General features: G+C 53.6%; 4 protein-coding genes across 4 annotated transcripts; 3 read left to right on the plus strand and 1 right to left on the minus strand.

Moving 5' to 3' along the window:
- Positions 1-32: 32 nt before the first annotated feature.
- Positions 33-4,307, minus strand: BDZ83DRAFT_747188 (P-loop containing nucleoside triphosphate hydrolase protein; the record flags this gene model as incomplete). The annotated part of the gene is made up of 6 exons (XM_060513395.1): positions 33-59; positions 121-2,337; positions 2,393-3,119; positions 3,175-3,269; positions 3,327-3,985; positions 4,040-4,307. The coding sequence occupies 6 exons, from the start codon at positions 4,305-4,307 to the stop codon at positions 33-35; spliced, it is 3,993 nt and encodes a 1,330-aa protein (XP_060370927.1).
- Positions 4,308-6,613: 2,306 nt separating this feature from the next.
- BDZ83DRAFT_343659 (uncharacterized protein) lies at positions 6,614-7,620 on the plus strand. Its single transcript, XM_060502475.1, has 4 exons — positions 6,614-6,760; positions 6,875-7,017; positions 7,101-7,225; positions 7,341-7,620. Exons 2-4 carry the CDS (start codon positions 6,966-6,968, stop codon positions 7,530-7,532), a joined length of 369 nt encoding a protein of 122 aa, XP_060370928.1. The 5' UTR covers positions 6,614-6,760; positions 6,875-6,965; the 3' UTR covers positions 7,533-7,620.
- On the plus strand, positions 7,101-9,382 carry BDZ83DRAFT_600978 (uncharacterized protein). Its single transcript, XM_060507067.1, has 4 exons — positions 7,101-8,248; positions 8,310-8,364; positions 8,435-8,605; positions 8,701-9,382. Exons 1-4 carry the CDS (start codon positions 7,575-7,577, stop codon positions 9,169-9,171), a joined length of 1,371 nt encoding a protein of 456 aa, XP_060370929.1. The 5' UTR covers positions 7,101-7,574; the 3' UTR covers positions 9,172-9,382.
- A 2,465-nt stretch (positions 9,383-11,847) lies between these two features.
- On the plus strand, positions 11,848-13,314 carry BDZ83DRAFT_343565 (uncharacterized protein). The gene has a single exon (XM_060502474.1). It carries the CDS (start codon positions 12,103-12,105, stop codon positions 12,910-12,912), a length of 810 nt encoding a protein of 269 aa, XP_060370930.1. The 5' UTR covers positions 11,848-12,102; the 3' UTR covers positions 12,913-13,314.
- The last annotated feature ends 1,837 nt before the right edge of the window (positions 13,315-15,151 follow it).

Consider the following 15,151-nt stretch of genomic DNA (forward strand, 5'->3'; position numbering starts at 1 on the left):
CACAACGAGAGGCCATCTACCCCCTCAACGATCTATCGGTCGAGTGCTTGGCTGTGACACTACGTACAATAAGTCAGTAAACCTTCTGTTTCCCTGTTGCTGAGGAATGACGGAACTTACCATGTGCCAATACACACCCTTCTTCTTCAATAGCTCATTATGGCTGCCCTTCTCCAACAACTTGCCCTCGCCCAGAACAAAGATAACGTCGGCATTCTGTACCGTCGCAAGACGATGTGCGACAACGACCATAGTGCGCCCCTTTCCTGCCCTCTCAAAGGCGGCCTGGACCAGCTTCTCCGACTCAGAGTCGAGGGAACTCGTCGCCTCGTCAAGCAGGAGAATGTTGGGGTTCCTGATGAGGGCGCGGGCGATCGCCACGCGCTGCTTCTGTCCGCCCGACAGGGAGACGCCCTTGCTGCCGATATCGGTATTGTAGCCCTCGGGCAGGGACGCGATGAACTCGTGGATCGATGCGTCGCGGCAGACCTGGTGCAGCTGCTCGTCCGTCACGGTGCCGTCCTCGACTCCCAAGAGGATGTTTTCCCGGAGGGTGCCCTGGAATAACGTGGCCTCCTGGGCGACGAGGGAGAGCTGCTTGCGATACTCGTAGACGTTGATGTCGTTGATGTTTTTGCCGTTGCAGAGGATGGCACCCTTTTGCACGTCGTAGAAGCGCTCCATGAGGGAGACGATGCTCGTCTTGCCGCAGCCAGAGGCGCCGACGAGGGCGGCAAACTGGCCCTTTTCAATGGTCAGGTTGAGGCCTTTGAAGACGGAGACGTCGCGGGTCGGGTACTTGAAGTGCACGTCGCGCAGCTCGATCTGGACGCCGCCCTCAGCGTTGGGGATCCTCTCCGTCGCGGGGATGAGGTCCTGGTTCCGGGACTCGCGCATGTTGATGATGCGGTTCGAGGCGCCCGTGACCTGGGCTGCGTTGGGACCAAAGCTAAGGCCCTGTCCGGCGGCTTCGGCACCTTGGATCACGGCCATGAAGCAGACGAAGAAGCCCTGGGCTTGGTACTCTCCGGACGCCAGGAGTCGACTACCGTACCAGAAGATGAGAGCCTGGCAGGCCATGGACACCGAGTCTGAGAAACCAAAGACTGCGCTCGTCCACCGGGCCTTCTTGAAGGCATGGCTGACGTGGCCCTTGAGCAAGTTTTCGTACCGTAAGCAAGTCATGTCCTCAAGTGTCAAGGCTGAGACGGTTCTGAAAGCTCCGATGGACTCGGCGGCAAACTTGGAGCTCTCGGCAAAGACTGCGGCGTTCATCTTGTCGAATTCGATCTCGTACTTGAAGCGGAGGTATCCCGAAATGAGACCAATAGGCATCGTGACGCAGAGAGCGACCAGCGCCAGTTTCCAACCGAAAGCAAAGGCAATAGAGATGGCACCAATGACATTGAAGATTGCCGTGTATACCATGGCCATATTGAGACCCAGTAGCTCCTCCAACTGCTTAGGATCTCCAGCCACACGAGCTGTGAGACTGCCGTGAGCATTCTCTTCTTCGTCGTAGAATGAGGTCTTCTGGAATAGGATGGCCTCGAAATACTGCTGTCTGTAGACTGCGCAGATAATGGCCGCCAGATGTGTGGCTACAAATCCCATGAAGAAGTACGACAGACCGATACCGATCGCAAGCATCGCCCACATGAGTGACCAGAAGTTGCTGTCGCTTCGGATCTGGTCAGGTGAGTTCAGGGGATTGAACACCACAATGACTTTGGCAAAGAGGTATGCCTGCAACGGGGTACCGGCCGCAGCACACGCCGCGAAGACGACTGTGAGGATGCAGAGATACCAACGGCTCCGCTGCTCGTACAGCAACCGACCGAAACTCTGGAAAAGGTTGCGATTCACAGCCTCGGACTTTTGACGTGTACCACTGGCCTCAGACATTGCGGCGCTCTTCTCTCGGCCAAGATACTCGCCGAGGTCTTCCTCCTTCGGGTTCTCATCATCGCTGGCTTCCGTTTGGTCTCCGAGGGAAAGTTGTTGGGCATGAACGAGGCCGTAGTAAACACCCTCATCGTCCTCGAGGAGGCTCTCGTGGGTGCCTTGTTCAACCACCTTGCCCTTCTTCAAAACAATGATTCGATCGGCCTTTTTGATAGTGGAAAGTCGATGGGCAATGGTGATTGTCGTACGGTTCTGGGAGACCTTGTCGAGAGCAGCTTGGACGATTCTCTCGCCGCGGACGTCAATGGCGCTGGTGGCTTCGTCTAGGATCACGATCTTTGGCTTTCTGACAATGCTCCGAGCAATGGCAATGCGCTGACGCTGTCCGCCGGAAAGCTTTGCGCCACTGTCGCCAACAAAAGTGTCATATCCCTAGAGGCTCACGATTAGTTTGCGTTTGCAGAACCAGGACTAGGTGAATGCTTACATCCGGTAGACGGTCGATGAATTCGTCAGCGAACGATTCCTGACAAGCTTCCTTGACAAGAGCTCTCTTCTTATCCTCGGATTCGTCTTCCCACTGTGAGCCAATCAATCCGTAGGCGACATTCTTGAAGATTGTATCGTTGAAAAGGAAAGGCTCTTGTTGAACAAGACCAATCTGTGATCGCCACCATTTGAGGTCGATATCGTCGAGGGCATGACCGGAAGTAGAAACAGAGCCTTTAAGCTCTATGGAGGGTCCGGTTTCCTCGGGCTCTGGCTTTTCCTCATCGTCAGTGTCATCCGCCCGATTCTTCTTGCTCTTCTTCTTCTTTTTCTTCTGGGCTTCTTTCATCTTGTCCTTCTCGATCGTCTTGGCGATGATGTACTGATCTTGCAGGGTATACCATCTTTCAATCAGGCCTACAATTGTGCTCTTGCCGGATCCAGAGGGGCCAACAATAGCCGTGACCTTGCCCGCCTCGATAGTCAGGTCCAAGTCGTCAAGAACTTTGACGTGTGGCCGGCTGGGGTACGCAAAGGTGACTCCCTTGAATTCGATGTTCTGGTTGGCGGATACTTCAGGCTCCTTCAGCTCCCCCGTCTTTGGACGAGGAGCATCAATGACAGTCAGGAACTCGCATGCCGCGACCATTGCCTTGCTGATGGCGAGCAAAGGAGTGCTGATACGCTCGAGGGACATGACAGTAAGCATGACTGACATGAGGACACTGTCTCGTAGGTTAGGTCGTGATTCAAGGTTTTGTGTAGCTCGGCGTTTCTTACATGATGACTTCGCCGACATTGTCAACTCTTCCGTCAACCCAAGAGTGTGTACCGTACCAGAATGCCAGTCCGAATGTACCGAAGAGAGCGAAGAACTACGGTGGATTAGAACAAATTGCCATTCCAGACCACGGAAGAGAGTGTGAACTTACAATCATGCCGAACTGGAGAGCCATCAAAGGCGCCGTAGCTTGGCCCTTCTGACGAGCAACGTTGACCCAACGAGCATACCGAGCAGCGATGCGATCTTCCGCACCACAGGCAGCAACCATACGAATGCTTGAGAACGCCTCGCTAGCGACAGCAGAAGCTTTGCCTTCCGCCCGGGTTACTTGACTGTGGCCCTTGATGATGAAAGGCAACAGAACACCCAAGACCAGGAGAATGAAGAGAATGACCGACGCAGTCACAAGAGTCAGGGACCAGTTGTAAGTGAAAGCCACGATGATGGCAGTCCAAATTGTGCCATTAAACTCGAGGAAGACGCCGAGCTTTTCCGAAATACCAATCTGGAGTGTATTCGCGGTAGATGTGATAGTGCCGGCAGCGGCTCCGGCTGGCATCGAATCGAGTACGTGAATGGTCTGGCCGAAAAGACGTTGGAGATAGTGCAGGCGAATAGCAGAAGACAGCCGGATGCCAATCATCCTAAATGCAAACTTGTTGACATAGTTGAGGGCGAATCGAGCCAGGAAGAGAATAAAGAGGTAAAGGGCTTGTTTGTCGGCAATCTTCTTGAAGTCGTCTGGAGATACCGAGCCGTCTCCAGAAGTGAACCCGTTGAATTGGTTTACGAGTTGGCCGAAGATGACTGCGCATGTAAGTCAGATAGTCAGTCGCTACGAACAATATTTTGTTTCCTTACTGTTCATCAATGGTAACGTGGTACCGGCGGCGATGGAAGCGATGCCGGCCGCAAAGTACGCAAAGATGTCCCATTTCGTTGCGTACGTGAACACGCGCAAGTAGTCCTTGAATGTGGGTTCTCGTTCAGGCTTGATCTTGGTTTCGGGGGCAGGCGCATCGTCCTTGCTTGAAGTCGACTGCACCGCATCCTTTTTGTCGTCGAAGACGCCTGTTGCCACTGGAGGCAGTGCGTCAGACGGCGCCGTACCCGTCTCGATATTATGCATGCTGAAGTTTTTGTCTCCAGAGGATTAGACTCAAAAAGACATAGTTAGTCGGTCGTTAAATGGAAAAGAAGCCCACATTCAATGATGGTTTGGCTTGGTGGTGGGAAAAAAAGATAGAAAGAACCCAATCAGAATGTTCTCTTGGGTTTCGTGAACATGAAGAGGAAAGGGTAGAAGTCGAGCAGACTGGGTTGGTCCTAAACGTGTTTATACATCTGTATTTGAGAGAGAATACACGTAGCCAAAAGGGAGTGATGGAAGCCTCAAGAGGGGACGACTAGACGTCGAACCCCAAAAGAAGCGGATTCCTAGTCTATTACATCTCGTCGTAAAAAAATGGCCTTCTATCCAGGCGTGGACTTTTACGAGACGTGCAGCAGCGCCCTCGAAGCAACCTTGACCCGACTCCTAGTATTACGGCACGTAGGGGTGCCAACCGGGGGACTCCAAGTTCAACGGACGGTAGGTGGGTCAGCATAGACCCACTTCGGATCGATAATCATCCCGCTTAGGAATGGTGGGAGCTGAAGCACGAGCCATCGTCTGCCCTACCACCAACATCCTGCGAGTCTAATTGAGGTACCTGTTTGTGAGGTCCTTTTTGGGGGAATTGGAAGTGTCTAGGCAGCCTGGCTGCTCGCATTTTCTGACATGTTCAGGTGACGGAGCCAAGACTTGCTCTCTTGCTGCAAATCAAAACGGGTGGACGCCACGAGAGAAGGGTCAGAAGGCTTCGTGGTACTGTGACCATATTGGACATTGGATGAACTTAGGACGATGCCGGCTGGCATTTTGGTATTTAGGTCGCAAAAACAAACCTCCCGGCTCCCGCTTCTGACGGACCGCCAGGGTACCGAATACGCGGATCAGTGCTTGCTGGGTACCTATCAACCAACGAGGCCGTTCTGATTGCGAAGATCAAACTTACAACAATAAGCGTACCCAAGTGTGTCTTGCAGTCAAACCAGTCTGCAGCCAATAACAGCTCGTGTCGTAAAGGGCCAAAAGGGGGTTAGCGTACCTTGTTTACGGTGCTGGGCGTTGTTCTCATCGTTTGTCAGTGTCGTCCCACTTTTTAGCGCCGGGCAACTGTTTTACGATATTTACGGGCCGTGCATCTTCACACATCACCATGCCATCGAAACTTGGCCATCCGCATTTCATTTTTCTACTTCAGCGTGGCTGACAAGAGGGGCATTATCATCATCATTCACTTAATCTCGCCAAACGATTCGTTTGCGGTAGCTTCCAGTGGATTGACCAACTGAACAGGTGGCGCTTTGCGTACGCCACAACCTTCGTCATCCCAGACACTTCCTACACATATTCTCCATCTTCATACCATTGCGGAGTTTCTGCCTGCTGCTGCCTGCTAGAAACCAAACTCCGACTGTCTGCGCATTGGGTTTTCGCCAAATTTCATTGGACTGCGCTTGTACTACGGTCCGCTGGAGTTCTCTCTCACTTAGAGGTAGGGGGCCACTCAGAGACAATGTGGTCAGTCCTTTGTCATGTCACTGCGAAACGGGGCATCATCGGATTCGGACTCTATGTAGGAACCCGACAGCAGCTAAATTGTGCTTCCGCGGCAATTCTCCGCAGAACCGAAGCGACAAGAAAATATTGGCTCGGAAGGCTATCTAGAATCCTGGTTCGATCACTTGGACAGGACTACATGCTTAAGATTCGAGATAGAGTTGAAACTTGCAACATCGAGGCTTGTCGACTGTTACATCCAGCTTTTATCCCTCCATCATTCAGGTATATTAGAGGAACTGATTCTCGTCATCATTTCAATGCCCTGATTGGGTCGCACATCCATGGCCAAATCTCACTCGGTGACCAGCTGTCAAAAATGCTGAAGTTGCAACTTGATGGTGATTATGGCCGTAATTCAAAAACCAACAAGGCTGTCAAGTTGGATCAGCACGTCTGTTGCGATGTATACCTGCCAAATACTCACATTGTTAAGATATGCATTACCTTGATCTTTCTTACAGTGAACGGTGTGACTATGGACTGTTGCAATGTAAGTCGTGGAGTAGCGCAGATTCGACTAGAATCGGATCGTTGAAGTAACTCACGGATCATTCTTTTAAAAAATTGGGGTCTATCACGCGGCTCATACCATAGAAAAGGTCGATTTGTTGCTCTCGGTGACATAGCGGCACCAGTCCAGTCAGCCTCGCTGAGCAGGGATCTGCCACCTCTCACACGGTACGTCATTGGATGGCGCAAAGGGAGTGTATCCCCGTCGAGTCACAGCCTTGCAGCCATTTTTCGACCTCACAAACCCCGTCCCTCCCCCAAAACCCGTCGCAAGTGCATACGGCCCCTCCAAAACTTGCGATTGAGTCACCTACCCAACCACGTTTACCCGGCGCCGCTTTTTTTGTCCCTTTTGAAGTCGGTACCCCCTCCGCGCAACAAGCGCCCGAGATCTCGGAAGCCAGGTGAATGCAGATCCAGGTGAAGATTTTCTCGAGGTCCGCCCGACCGGCCTACCGACTGACTTTTCTTTCTCCAAGCCCAATTACATCCCCTCTTTTGCTTAGAACCCGCATCAGGCCCAGCAGTAGCAGCCGCGCGTTTTCCACGTCCAAGTCTTCGTCGTCGTCTCGTAACCAAAGCGATAGTCACGAACCACAACTGCCCAACATGGCGCCGAAATCAAAGTTTGAGCTCAAGACCCCAAAGGGCACCAAGGATTGTCAGTCCATATTTACTCTTGCGACCCGGGACGGCATCGTACGACGGAACGCGCCGCGGACTAACACAATGTTTGCTTCAAAGGGTTCGGCAAGGACATGCTCATCCGCGAGAAGATCTTCTCGCAGCTGAAGGGTGTCTTCCAGAAGCACGGTGGCATGGAGCTTGATACCCCCGTATTCGAGTTGAAGGAGATTCTGTCAGGCAAAGTACGACATTTCTCCGTGTTTACCCCTCCCCCCACCTGCGAGAACCCCGCGATCCACTTCGGGCCCTCGACTCAACAACAAGATGCCATATGCTGACCAACACCCTCTTTTATAGTATGGCGAAGACTCGAAGCTCATCTACGACCTGGCCGATCAGGGTGGTGAAATTACCTCCCTGCGATACGATTTGACCGTTCCCTTTGCGAGATGGCTCGCCATGAACAAGGACATTCAGAGCGTCAAGCGCTACCACATCTCAAAGGTCTACCGCCGGTACGATTCACGACATCATCTTTCTATTATATAGTCGGCAGCTGGCTGACATACTCTTCACAGTGACCAGCCTGCCATGAACAAGGGCCGCATGCGTGAGTTCTATCAGTGCGATTTCGACATCGCCGGAACCTACGACTCCATGATCCCCGACGCCGAGATCATCAAGATTGTCGTCGAGGTCTTTGAAGGCCTGGGCTGGAACGGAAATTACACGATCAAGCTCAACCACCGCAAGATCCTCGACGGTATCTTTGAGGTCTGCGGCGTCCCCGAGGACAAGATCCGGACGATATCCTCGGCCGTCGACAAGCTCGACAAGCTCCCCTGGGCCGACGTGCGCAAGGAGATGACCGAGGAGAAGGGCTTGGACGGCGAGGTGGCCGACAGGATTGGTGAGTGGGTTGTCCAGAAGGGTAAGCAGGACCTGCTCCGGAAACTGCAGCGCGACGACAAGCTCGCCGCCAACGCCTCGATGAAGGCCGGCATGGCCGATCTCGAGCTCCTCTTCACCTACTTAGAGGCCTTTGGCGCTCTCGACAGAGTATCGTTCGACCTCTCCCTCGCCCGTGGCCTGGACTATTACACTGGCCTCATCTACGAGGTCGTGACGGAAGGTTCCGCACCGGCCGTTACCCCTGATGCAGACGGCAAGACGGCGAAACCCAAGAAGAAGAGCAAGGGCAAGGACGACGATGACCGCTCCGACGACCCTAGCGTTGGTGTCGGCAGTGTCGCAGCCGGAGGACGGTAAGGAGAAAACTATATTGTTCTGGGTCACAGTTCTCAGGCCGCTAACAAACGATGGCAGCTATGACAACCTCGTGGGCATGTTCTCTGGCAAGACGCAAATTCCGTGCGTTGGTGTAAGTGATTCTCCTCGTCAGAGCGCAGGATTCAAAGAGAGATCGCGTGGAATATTGACAGGTAGTCTAGGTCTCCTTCGGTATCGAGAGAATCTTTAGCATTACCAAGGCCCGGATGCAGGCCGAGAGCGAGGCGCCGCAAAGTACGGTCGACGTCTTCGTCATGTCCCTGGGCTCCAAGGCCGGTCTGATCAAGGAGAGACTCGAGGTGTGCTCGAAGCTGTGGGACGCCGGTGTCAAGGTAAGGATCACACAACAAGTTCCACACAAAGGGCACTCGAGTCGGGTGTCCGAAGAAAGTAGCAAATCGCTGACACTTATTCTCTTTTTCTTTAGGCCGAGTTCCTCTACAAGGTCAAGCCCAAGCTGCCACCGCAGTTCAAGGCAGCCGAGTCCAACGCCACTCCCTTCGCCATCATCCTCGGCGACGACGAGGTCCAAAAGGGCGTCGTCCGCATCAAGGAGCTGGGCCTGCCCGAGGGTCACCCCCAAAAGGACGGCGAGCTCGTCGACATGGCGTCGCTGGTGCCCGAGGTGCAGAAGCGCCTGTCGCGGAAGCGCGAGCTCGATAACCTCGCCACGCGCGCCGAGGGCCTGCGCGTCGTGGGCGGCATGAAGGGCGAGGACATCAAGTCCACCACGGAGAAGGAGAAGGAAAAGGAGACGGTCGTCGAGACGCCTGCTGCTGGTGCTGCTGCCGAGGCGCCTGTCGCTGCTGTCTCGGAAGGGGAGAAGCCCGCTGAGGAGGCGGCGGCGGCGACGACGGAAGCTACGGAGGAGAGCAAGCCCGCAGCACCGAGCGCATAGAGTTCGGTGCGGTGGTGCGAAGATCTTTAGAAGCAGAAGCACAAAAAAAGCATTTGAAAATAGAAACGGCCGTCCACTGTTAAGGCGACGATGATTTGCATTCATTACCTTGAGGTATCTATCTATGTACCTACTCAAAGCCCGAATTGTGATCTTCTAGTCGATTTCTGACCACCATGGTCGCGCAGTACGGCCGAGCAGTCTTACAAGTCAAACTATCTAGACCATACGTTATAAGTTGTCCGCGGCCAGCGACTCTTGTATCTCGCGATCGGACCTATATCAGGTAGCGCATAGAAACAAGCCAGATCGACAGGGTCAGAATTTAGAAACCCCCCTCCCCATCGAGTTTATCGTTACAGGTTGGCGTGGATCATTTCTAAAACCACCACGTGGGGGAGTGGGAGAGAAACAACGAAGTAGCGTATGCAGCACAAGTAGGTAGTCAGAGCAATGGCCTTTCTTCCCACCATGTTACTTCACAAAGAAACGTGAGAGCTCAAAACAGAACGCCCCTAGCGGGTTGCAACGGCGGGTTCGTCGGGCACCCGGCCACACGCAAGAAAAAGCTTGGTTCCGTCGCACCATGAAGGATTTAGTGCTAAACTCAATGCGCGGAGGGACTTGTACTTCGTACGTGAACTTGGGTCGGCTAGTCTTGGTCTACCCAGCTATTCGTACGCTGTTTGATCAGCTCGAGAGCTCGAGGATTCAGATGGCCTGATGTAGGACATCACATCTCTCCTTGTAGCTCCGTCGATCATCGACAGGTGGTAGACAACCCCGGATCTCTATACTGCCCAAAGTTAGTGTATCCCTAGGGACGACAGAGACAGAGAGAAGATTTGGGGTCGGCAGGGCATGAAGAAAAGACGCCCGCGACACGCGACTGAGGCCATTCGCAGATGCCCGCGCTCAAGTGAGGCGCAAGCATAACCAAACAGACATCGTGCCTTCTTTCTCCTTCCGTCTCTCTGCTTTTCAAGCCGACCCGCGCGCTGGTTCCTCGACCCCTCACCGCTGGCCCTGGAGCCTGGACTCGACGATAAGCAGTCGGGTGGGGGTTTCAAGGAGACCAAGGCGCACAACCCCGCTGACATCGTGATAGGGCGAGCAGGGCTCGAGTCAAAGTTGACAGGGCCTCTGACCAGAGCCTGTCCAGAGGTGACAGGGTCAGAGAGGAACCCGGGAAAAGCTTTGCGGAACACCGATATTGAGAATTTGAGCGCATTTGTTGCACGGAAGAATGGATCGAAAGCTGCACGAGTCGGTCGATTGACGGTTGGGAAATGGCACTTGTGGTGTGGTTTCCGTCCGCTACTGCAGGAGGGACCGGGCCTAGGTGCAGCACAACGTTCGTCTGAATTTTTAAGGTATTTTGCTTCTTTGGAAGAAATTCGTGCCTGTCCGTTGTGCATGGCTGGTTCCATGTTTCCATAGCCATCCCGCGTTGTCGTTCTTGTTAGGGTATCAACCGCAAGAAACATGTGGCGAGTGTCGCACTTGTCAGTATTACCCGACGAGACTTCGTCACCTTTGTTATGCTCACAGCTTGTTGCATTGCATTCAGCTTCAAACGAATGACACCTACACAAAACCTGTCTTCGACGAGTCTTCAAACTTGGAAGGGCGAATCAGACTACTGTTTGATTTTGCGGTGAGAACCAGATGTGTATAAGCACGGACGTCCATTGTGCTGCTGCAGCACCACGGTTGCAAGCGTGATAAGGGATTGGAGGTGCATGCCGTCTGGAGTCCTTGGAGATCTGTGCGGATGTCCACAACGTGGTGGTGATGGGAAGAGGAATTGGGGGGACCTCGTAGGCGAGCGGGGGAGATGGGAATGTTTCGTTTCAGTCCCAATTTTTGATGGCTCCGAGTCCGTGAGCCTTGAGCCAGCGCTGAGGCCTCGTCCTTGGGATCAAGTTTGCTCCTAGGCATAACGACCGTCGTTCTCTGGCGTCTGGCTCGCCCCTGAAATCGCAGCGACGAGGACGAGCACAAACTATCTGGATTGTATGCACCGCGTCGGATTTGTCGAGGAGGGCGACGCGAGATTAGAGGCGCCAAGACACCTGAGGATACTTTCTGTCGATTTTGTATCCTTTTCACTCTCACGCGTAAGGGTTTGGGCTTGTTTGATGCGGCGAGCTTGACCCATTGTATTGCTTTTCCTCGTCCGCATCGGCCACTTCCTCTGCGTTGGCACTTCGTGTTTGCTTTTCCTTCCAAGTCCCGGTGGCGGTGGAAGAGGTTTTCTGCCACTTGTATCCGTTTCGTTCACCGTTCTTGTGGTCTGGACGGGCATCAAGGCAATCGTGAGAATATGAAGCAGTGGTGGTAGACCGGCAGCTTGACTTTTCATTGGAATATTCTGCCCACCGAAAGACCCTCGATGATGGAATGGATAGGCTGACCATGGCGCTGGCACATGTGCCCGACGTGGATATCCGTACGGAGCACCGTATATTGAGGTTACCACGTTATTGGGACCGACGGGCGGTGCTGCTGGCGGACCGCGGCAGGGCCCCAGGGGGCGTATTGCGGTACATGTCGGCGGAGATTCATTCGCTGGCGTGTCATATTGCATACTTTTCTGCATTACTCGAGTGCCGGCCCCGAATAGGTGAAGGAGGTCCAAGTGCACAAGGAGTAGGAGAGGGGGATCGTAGGTTAGCCAGGTTCTTGGACCACAGTTCCCAAGGAACGGTTCGAAAGTCGGAAGCCCATGGTTGGTGGCATGGAGAGAGTTGCAGGGCCACAGCTGCGCGTTATGAACGCGGAAGTGGGTGTGATGCTGTCACTTGTCATGAACCTGGACAAGAAGAGGAGTTCCTGAGAACAGGGCGGGCCAAAACATCGCGTTGCTTGTGGACATGATGTTCAATGAGGTGCAATGAAAAGCCGTAGACGCGAGAGGAGGTTACGAGGATGGCGACAGGGGAGGCAGGGGGGAAAGAAGCATGGAAAATGACAGCAACCCAAGGAAGGGAACGACGATGGAGATCTGATGCAGGGGACGGTGCCTTACGTGGAGCATCTTGGGAGCCTCTTGCCTTCTTTGAGACTTGCAACACTGGGTACGTATTCGTACGGACAGGTTTGGGAGGGAAAGACCCGTTGTTCGGTTGTCGGTTCGTGGCTTCCGGTGCAGGGCAGCAGGTCGCCCAGTCACCAGTCCACCACGCCCAGGAAGGGAAGGCAGGCACGACGGAAAGTCCCTGGCTGTGCAGGTACGTCTCGACTCCCGCTTCCCAGTGGAAGGAAGCACAGGTTCCCAAATCACAATTCCCAGATCCCAGGGTGAGGGCAATGAGGCTCCCCTCTCTTCATCTCGTCACCCCTCAAAGCCTCAAAGCCTCAAACCAACCCCAGCAAGACCCCAACAGCAAACACGGCGCAATCGACGGCCAACCGGGGAACTGGAAATCAACTACAATTGGAAGGTCTGGAAGGTCCACGGCCAAATTAAACCGTTGGCTGATTGAGTTATCCCACGGTGGATTCGGTTTTGATGGCCGTTGGTTTTTTGCTTTGCTTCTACGGAGTACGGATACCCGATACACTACGAAAAGAGAAAGGCATTGCGAGCTTTTCTCCCCATTCTCCTCGGGTTGCTTTCTTTTTCTCTTCCCTTTCGAGCAAGGGTTTCGTGTGTCTTCCAACCGTCTTGCATCATGCTCCACCAACAGCTGGCCAGCCGTCAAGAATCCGCGCTATGTGCATGAGTCTTCCCTTTGATCTCGACGTTTGGACTTCCGGTTCGTTGCTACCTACTCAAGTGTCGAACTCTCTTCCTTGCTGACAAGACACAGGCGGCGTTTCTCCAATGTGTCGTGAGCCGTGACTCGGAGTCTAGAGTCTTAATCAGCATCACCTCCCTTCGCAAATGACATCTAATAGTCGACCGGCGTGCGAATCATCTCCGTCCATCCCGTGCAATCCACAACGGGACCGCGCATCGCCCGTCTCCCCCCATCGCAATTCCCAGACCTGACACTGACAGAAGCCCATCCCTGCTTCATCATCGCATCTAATTACTTATCGCGTGTAGAACACGCTACGGCGCTCTCGGGATGCAATTAATAGCTTCAGGTACGGGCACTTCTGCTTCATACGCTCAAGTCCCACAAACTTCGATGGCTTCGACCGCCCCGTCTTCGTCTTGGATCTTTTCCTCGTAGGCTCGTACGGATACCTAGCGTGTCCGGTCCACGGGCTATCGGACTAGGGCGCTGCTGCGAGGTGGGAACTATTCGCACCTTGCAGATTGCACAGGGCGAGTTTCTCACAACTCTACCCGAGCAACCCAAGCTATCTCAAGCCATCCCAAGCCATCCCACGCACCAAGCAACGCCTCGCAGCACATAGCGTATCCACGCGAGGGCCGAGAGAACCATTTATGATTTGCTGAAATCTTGCCCCAAGGTTGCCCCAAGGTTGCCCCAAGGTACACGGCTGCGCAGCACAACGCGTAGCCAGGTACGCAAACTACTATGGGCAGAGTTACATCTGTACGCAAGAGACTTGCATTGGGGGTGGGTTCAACACCATGGGCAGCACCAACGACAAGCAGGGTTAGAGGCAAGGGTCGACAGGAAAATCCACGCCGGTGCCAGGGGAACACACCACAGCGAGATGGAGCTCGATATGCAGGTCCTCGAAGGAGACGAGAAAATCTCATTGCGCAGGCCACTCACGCCTGAAGCTTGTTCCCCCTTTCTCCCTAGTCCAACGTCGATGCGCAAACACCCTGCCCAGGCCCCAAACCAAACTCGAAAAGTGCTCGAGCTCTGCTCTGCCAGACTGTGGACGGTATCCGTACGGATCCCCAAATCAAGTGCTTGAGGGGTCCCGAAATCACATCCCCTGGATGCAATCCATGACTCCATGAGGTACTTGAACACGGCCCATCCCCCCAGGCCCAAAGGGTCTCTGCTTTTGGTTTTCGAGAATCTTTCCTGTGATCGATCCCCAGCCTCTTCCGTCGTTTCTTCTTGTGTTTCTCCCATCGTCTCGGCTGCCCACCCACTCACTCACTGCCTTGGTCCATACTCTGTACCACCAGCCTCAATTGACAGTTTCCTCAAGCCGTCTTTTCTATACTTGAGCTTTCCCAGCTCTCCTTAAGTGGCCACTTCGTCATTAATTCAGATACCACCGCTGGTCTCACCTTGTGTTTCCTGTCTCGGTCTTGACTGTTCAGCCGCCACTATCACGACCTGGCAATCACATACAAATCCTTACCATTGGTCTTCAACTCGATTGGCGCTTCCCTATTCCTGTCTCTTCGACCCTTCAGCTCATCTCAACACCAGCCTCATACAGTTTGCTTTGCCGTTATCGACAGATCACGAGCAAAAATCGAATCATTTCCTGTACTACGTATCTGTACTACGACCTTGATCTACAACACCTCGACGACTGTTCCCAGGGCACGTCATTGTTTCCCAGTTCGTCCTAATAACCTTGCAAACCCAAAGGTTCACCCGCAAGCAACTTCCGCGCCGTGGGAACATCTAGACATCTGAAAAGCCCAACATTCCTGCCGCAGCTTCTGACACAAACCCTTGGCGAAGATCATTCTGGGTGCTAAGGTCAACCGTCGACCTGCACGCGACTTGCACGAAAGTTCAGACGACTTGAGACTGTTCCCGAGTCCCGGTACAACGCCTGTTACGCATTTCGGGGTAACCCACTTACACCCGAATCATTGCCTCGCGCTTTATCGAACACGCCTGGCCTCTTCAGCCCTCGTTTGTTGCTTACTTCTTTCGTGAGCCAACTCTGCATCTGTCTCGATACTTTGCCCTCAGCGTCAGTCAAAAGTGTCACGACGAACACTATTGCTTGGTTCGACAAGCCGGCGACTTGCCATTGGCCCTTGGACTTCAACCCACACTATCGACTTTACGAGTAGACTTTGGTCCTGATCTTATTCAGCCATTGGTCTCATATCGGACGAAAAGGTGGCAAGCTG

The sequence above is a fragment of the Colletotrichum acutatum genome (assembly GCF_030867785.1).
Source record: "Colletotrichum acutatum strain CBS 112980 chromosome Unknown BDZ83scaffold_5, whole genome shotgun sequence".
Classification (NCBI taxonomy): domain Eukaryota; kingdom Fungi; phylum Ascomycota; class Sordariomycetes; order Glomerellales; family Glomerellaceae; genus Colletotrichum; species Colletotrichum acutatum.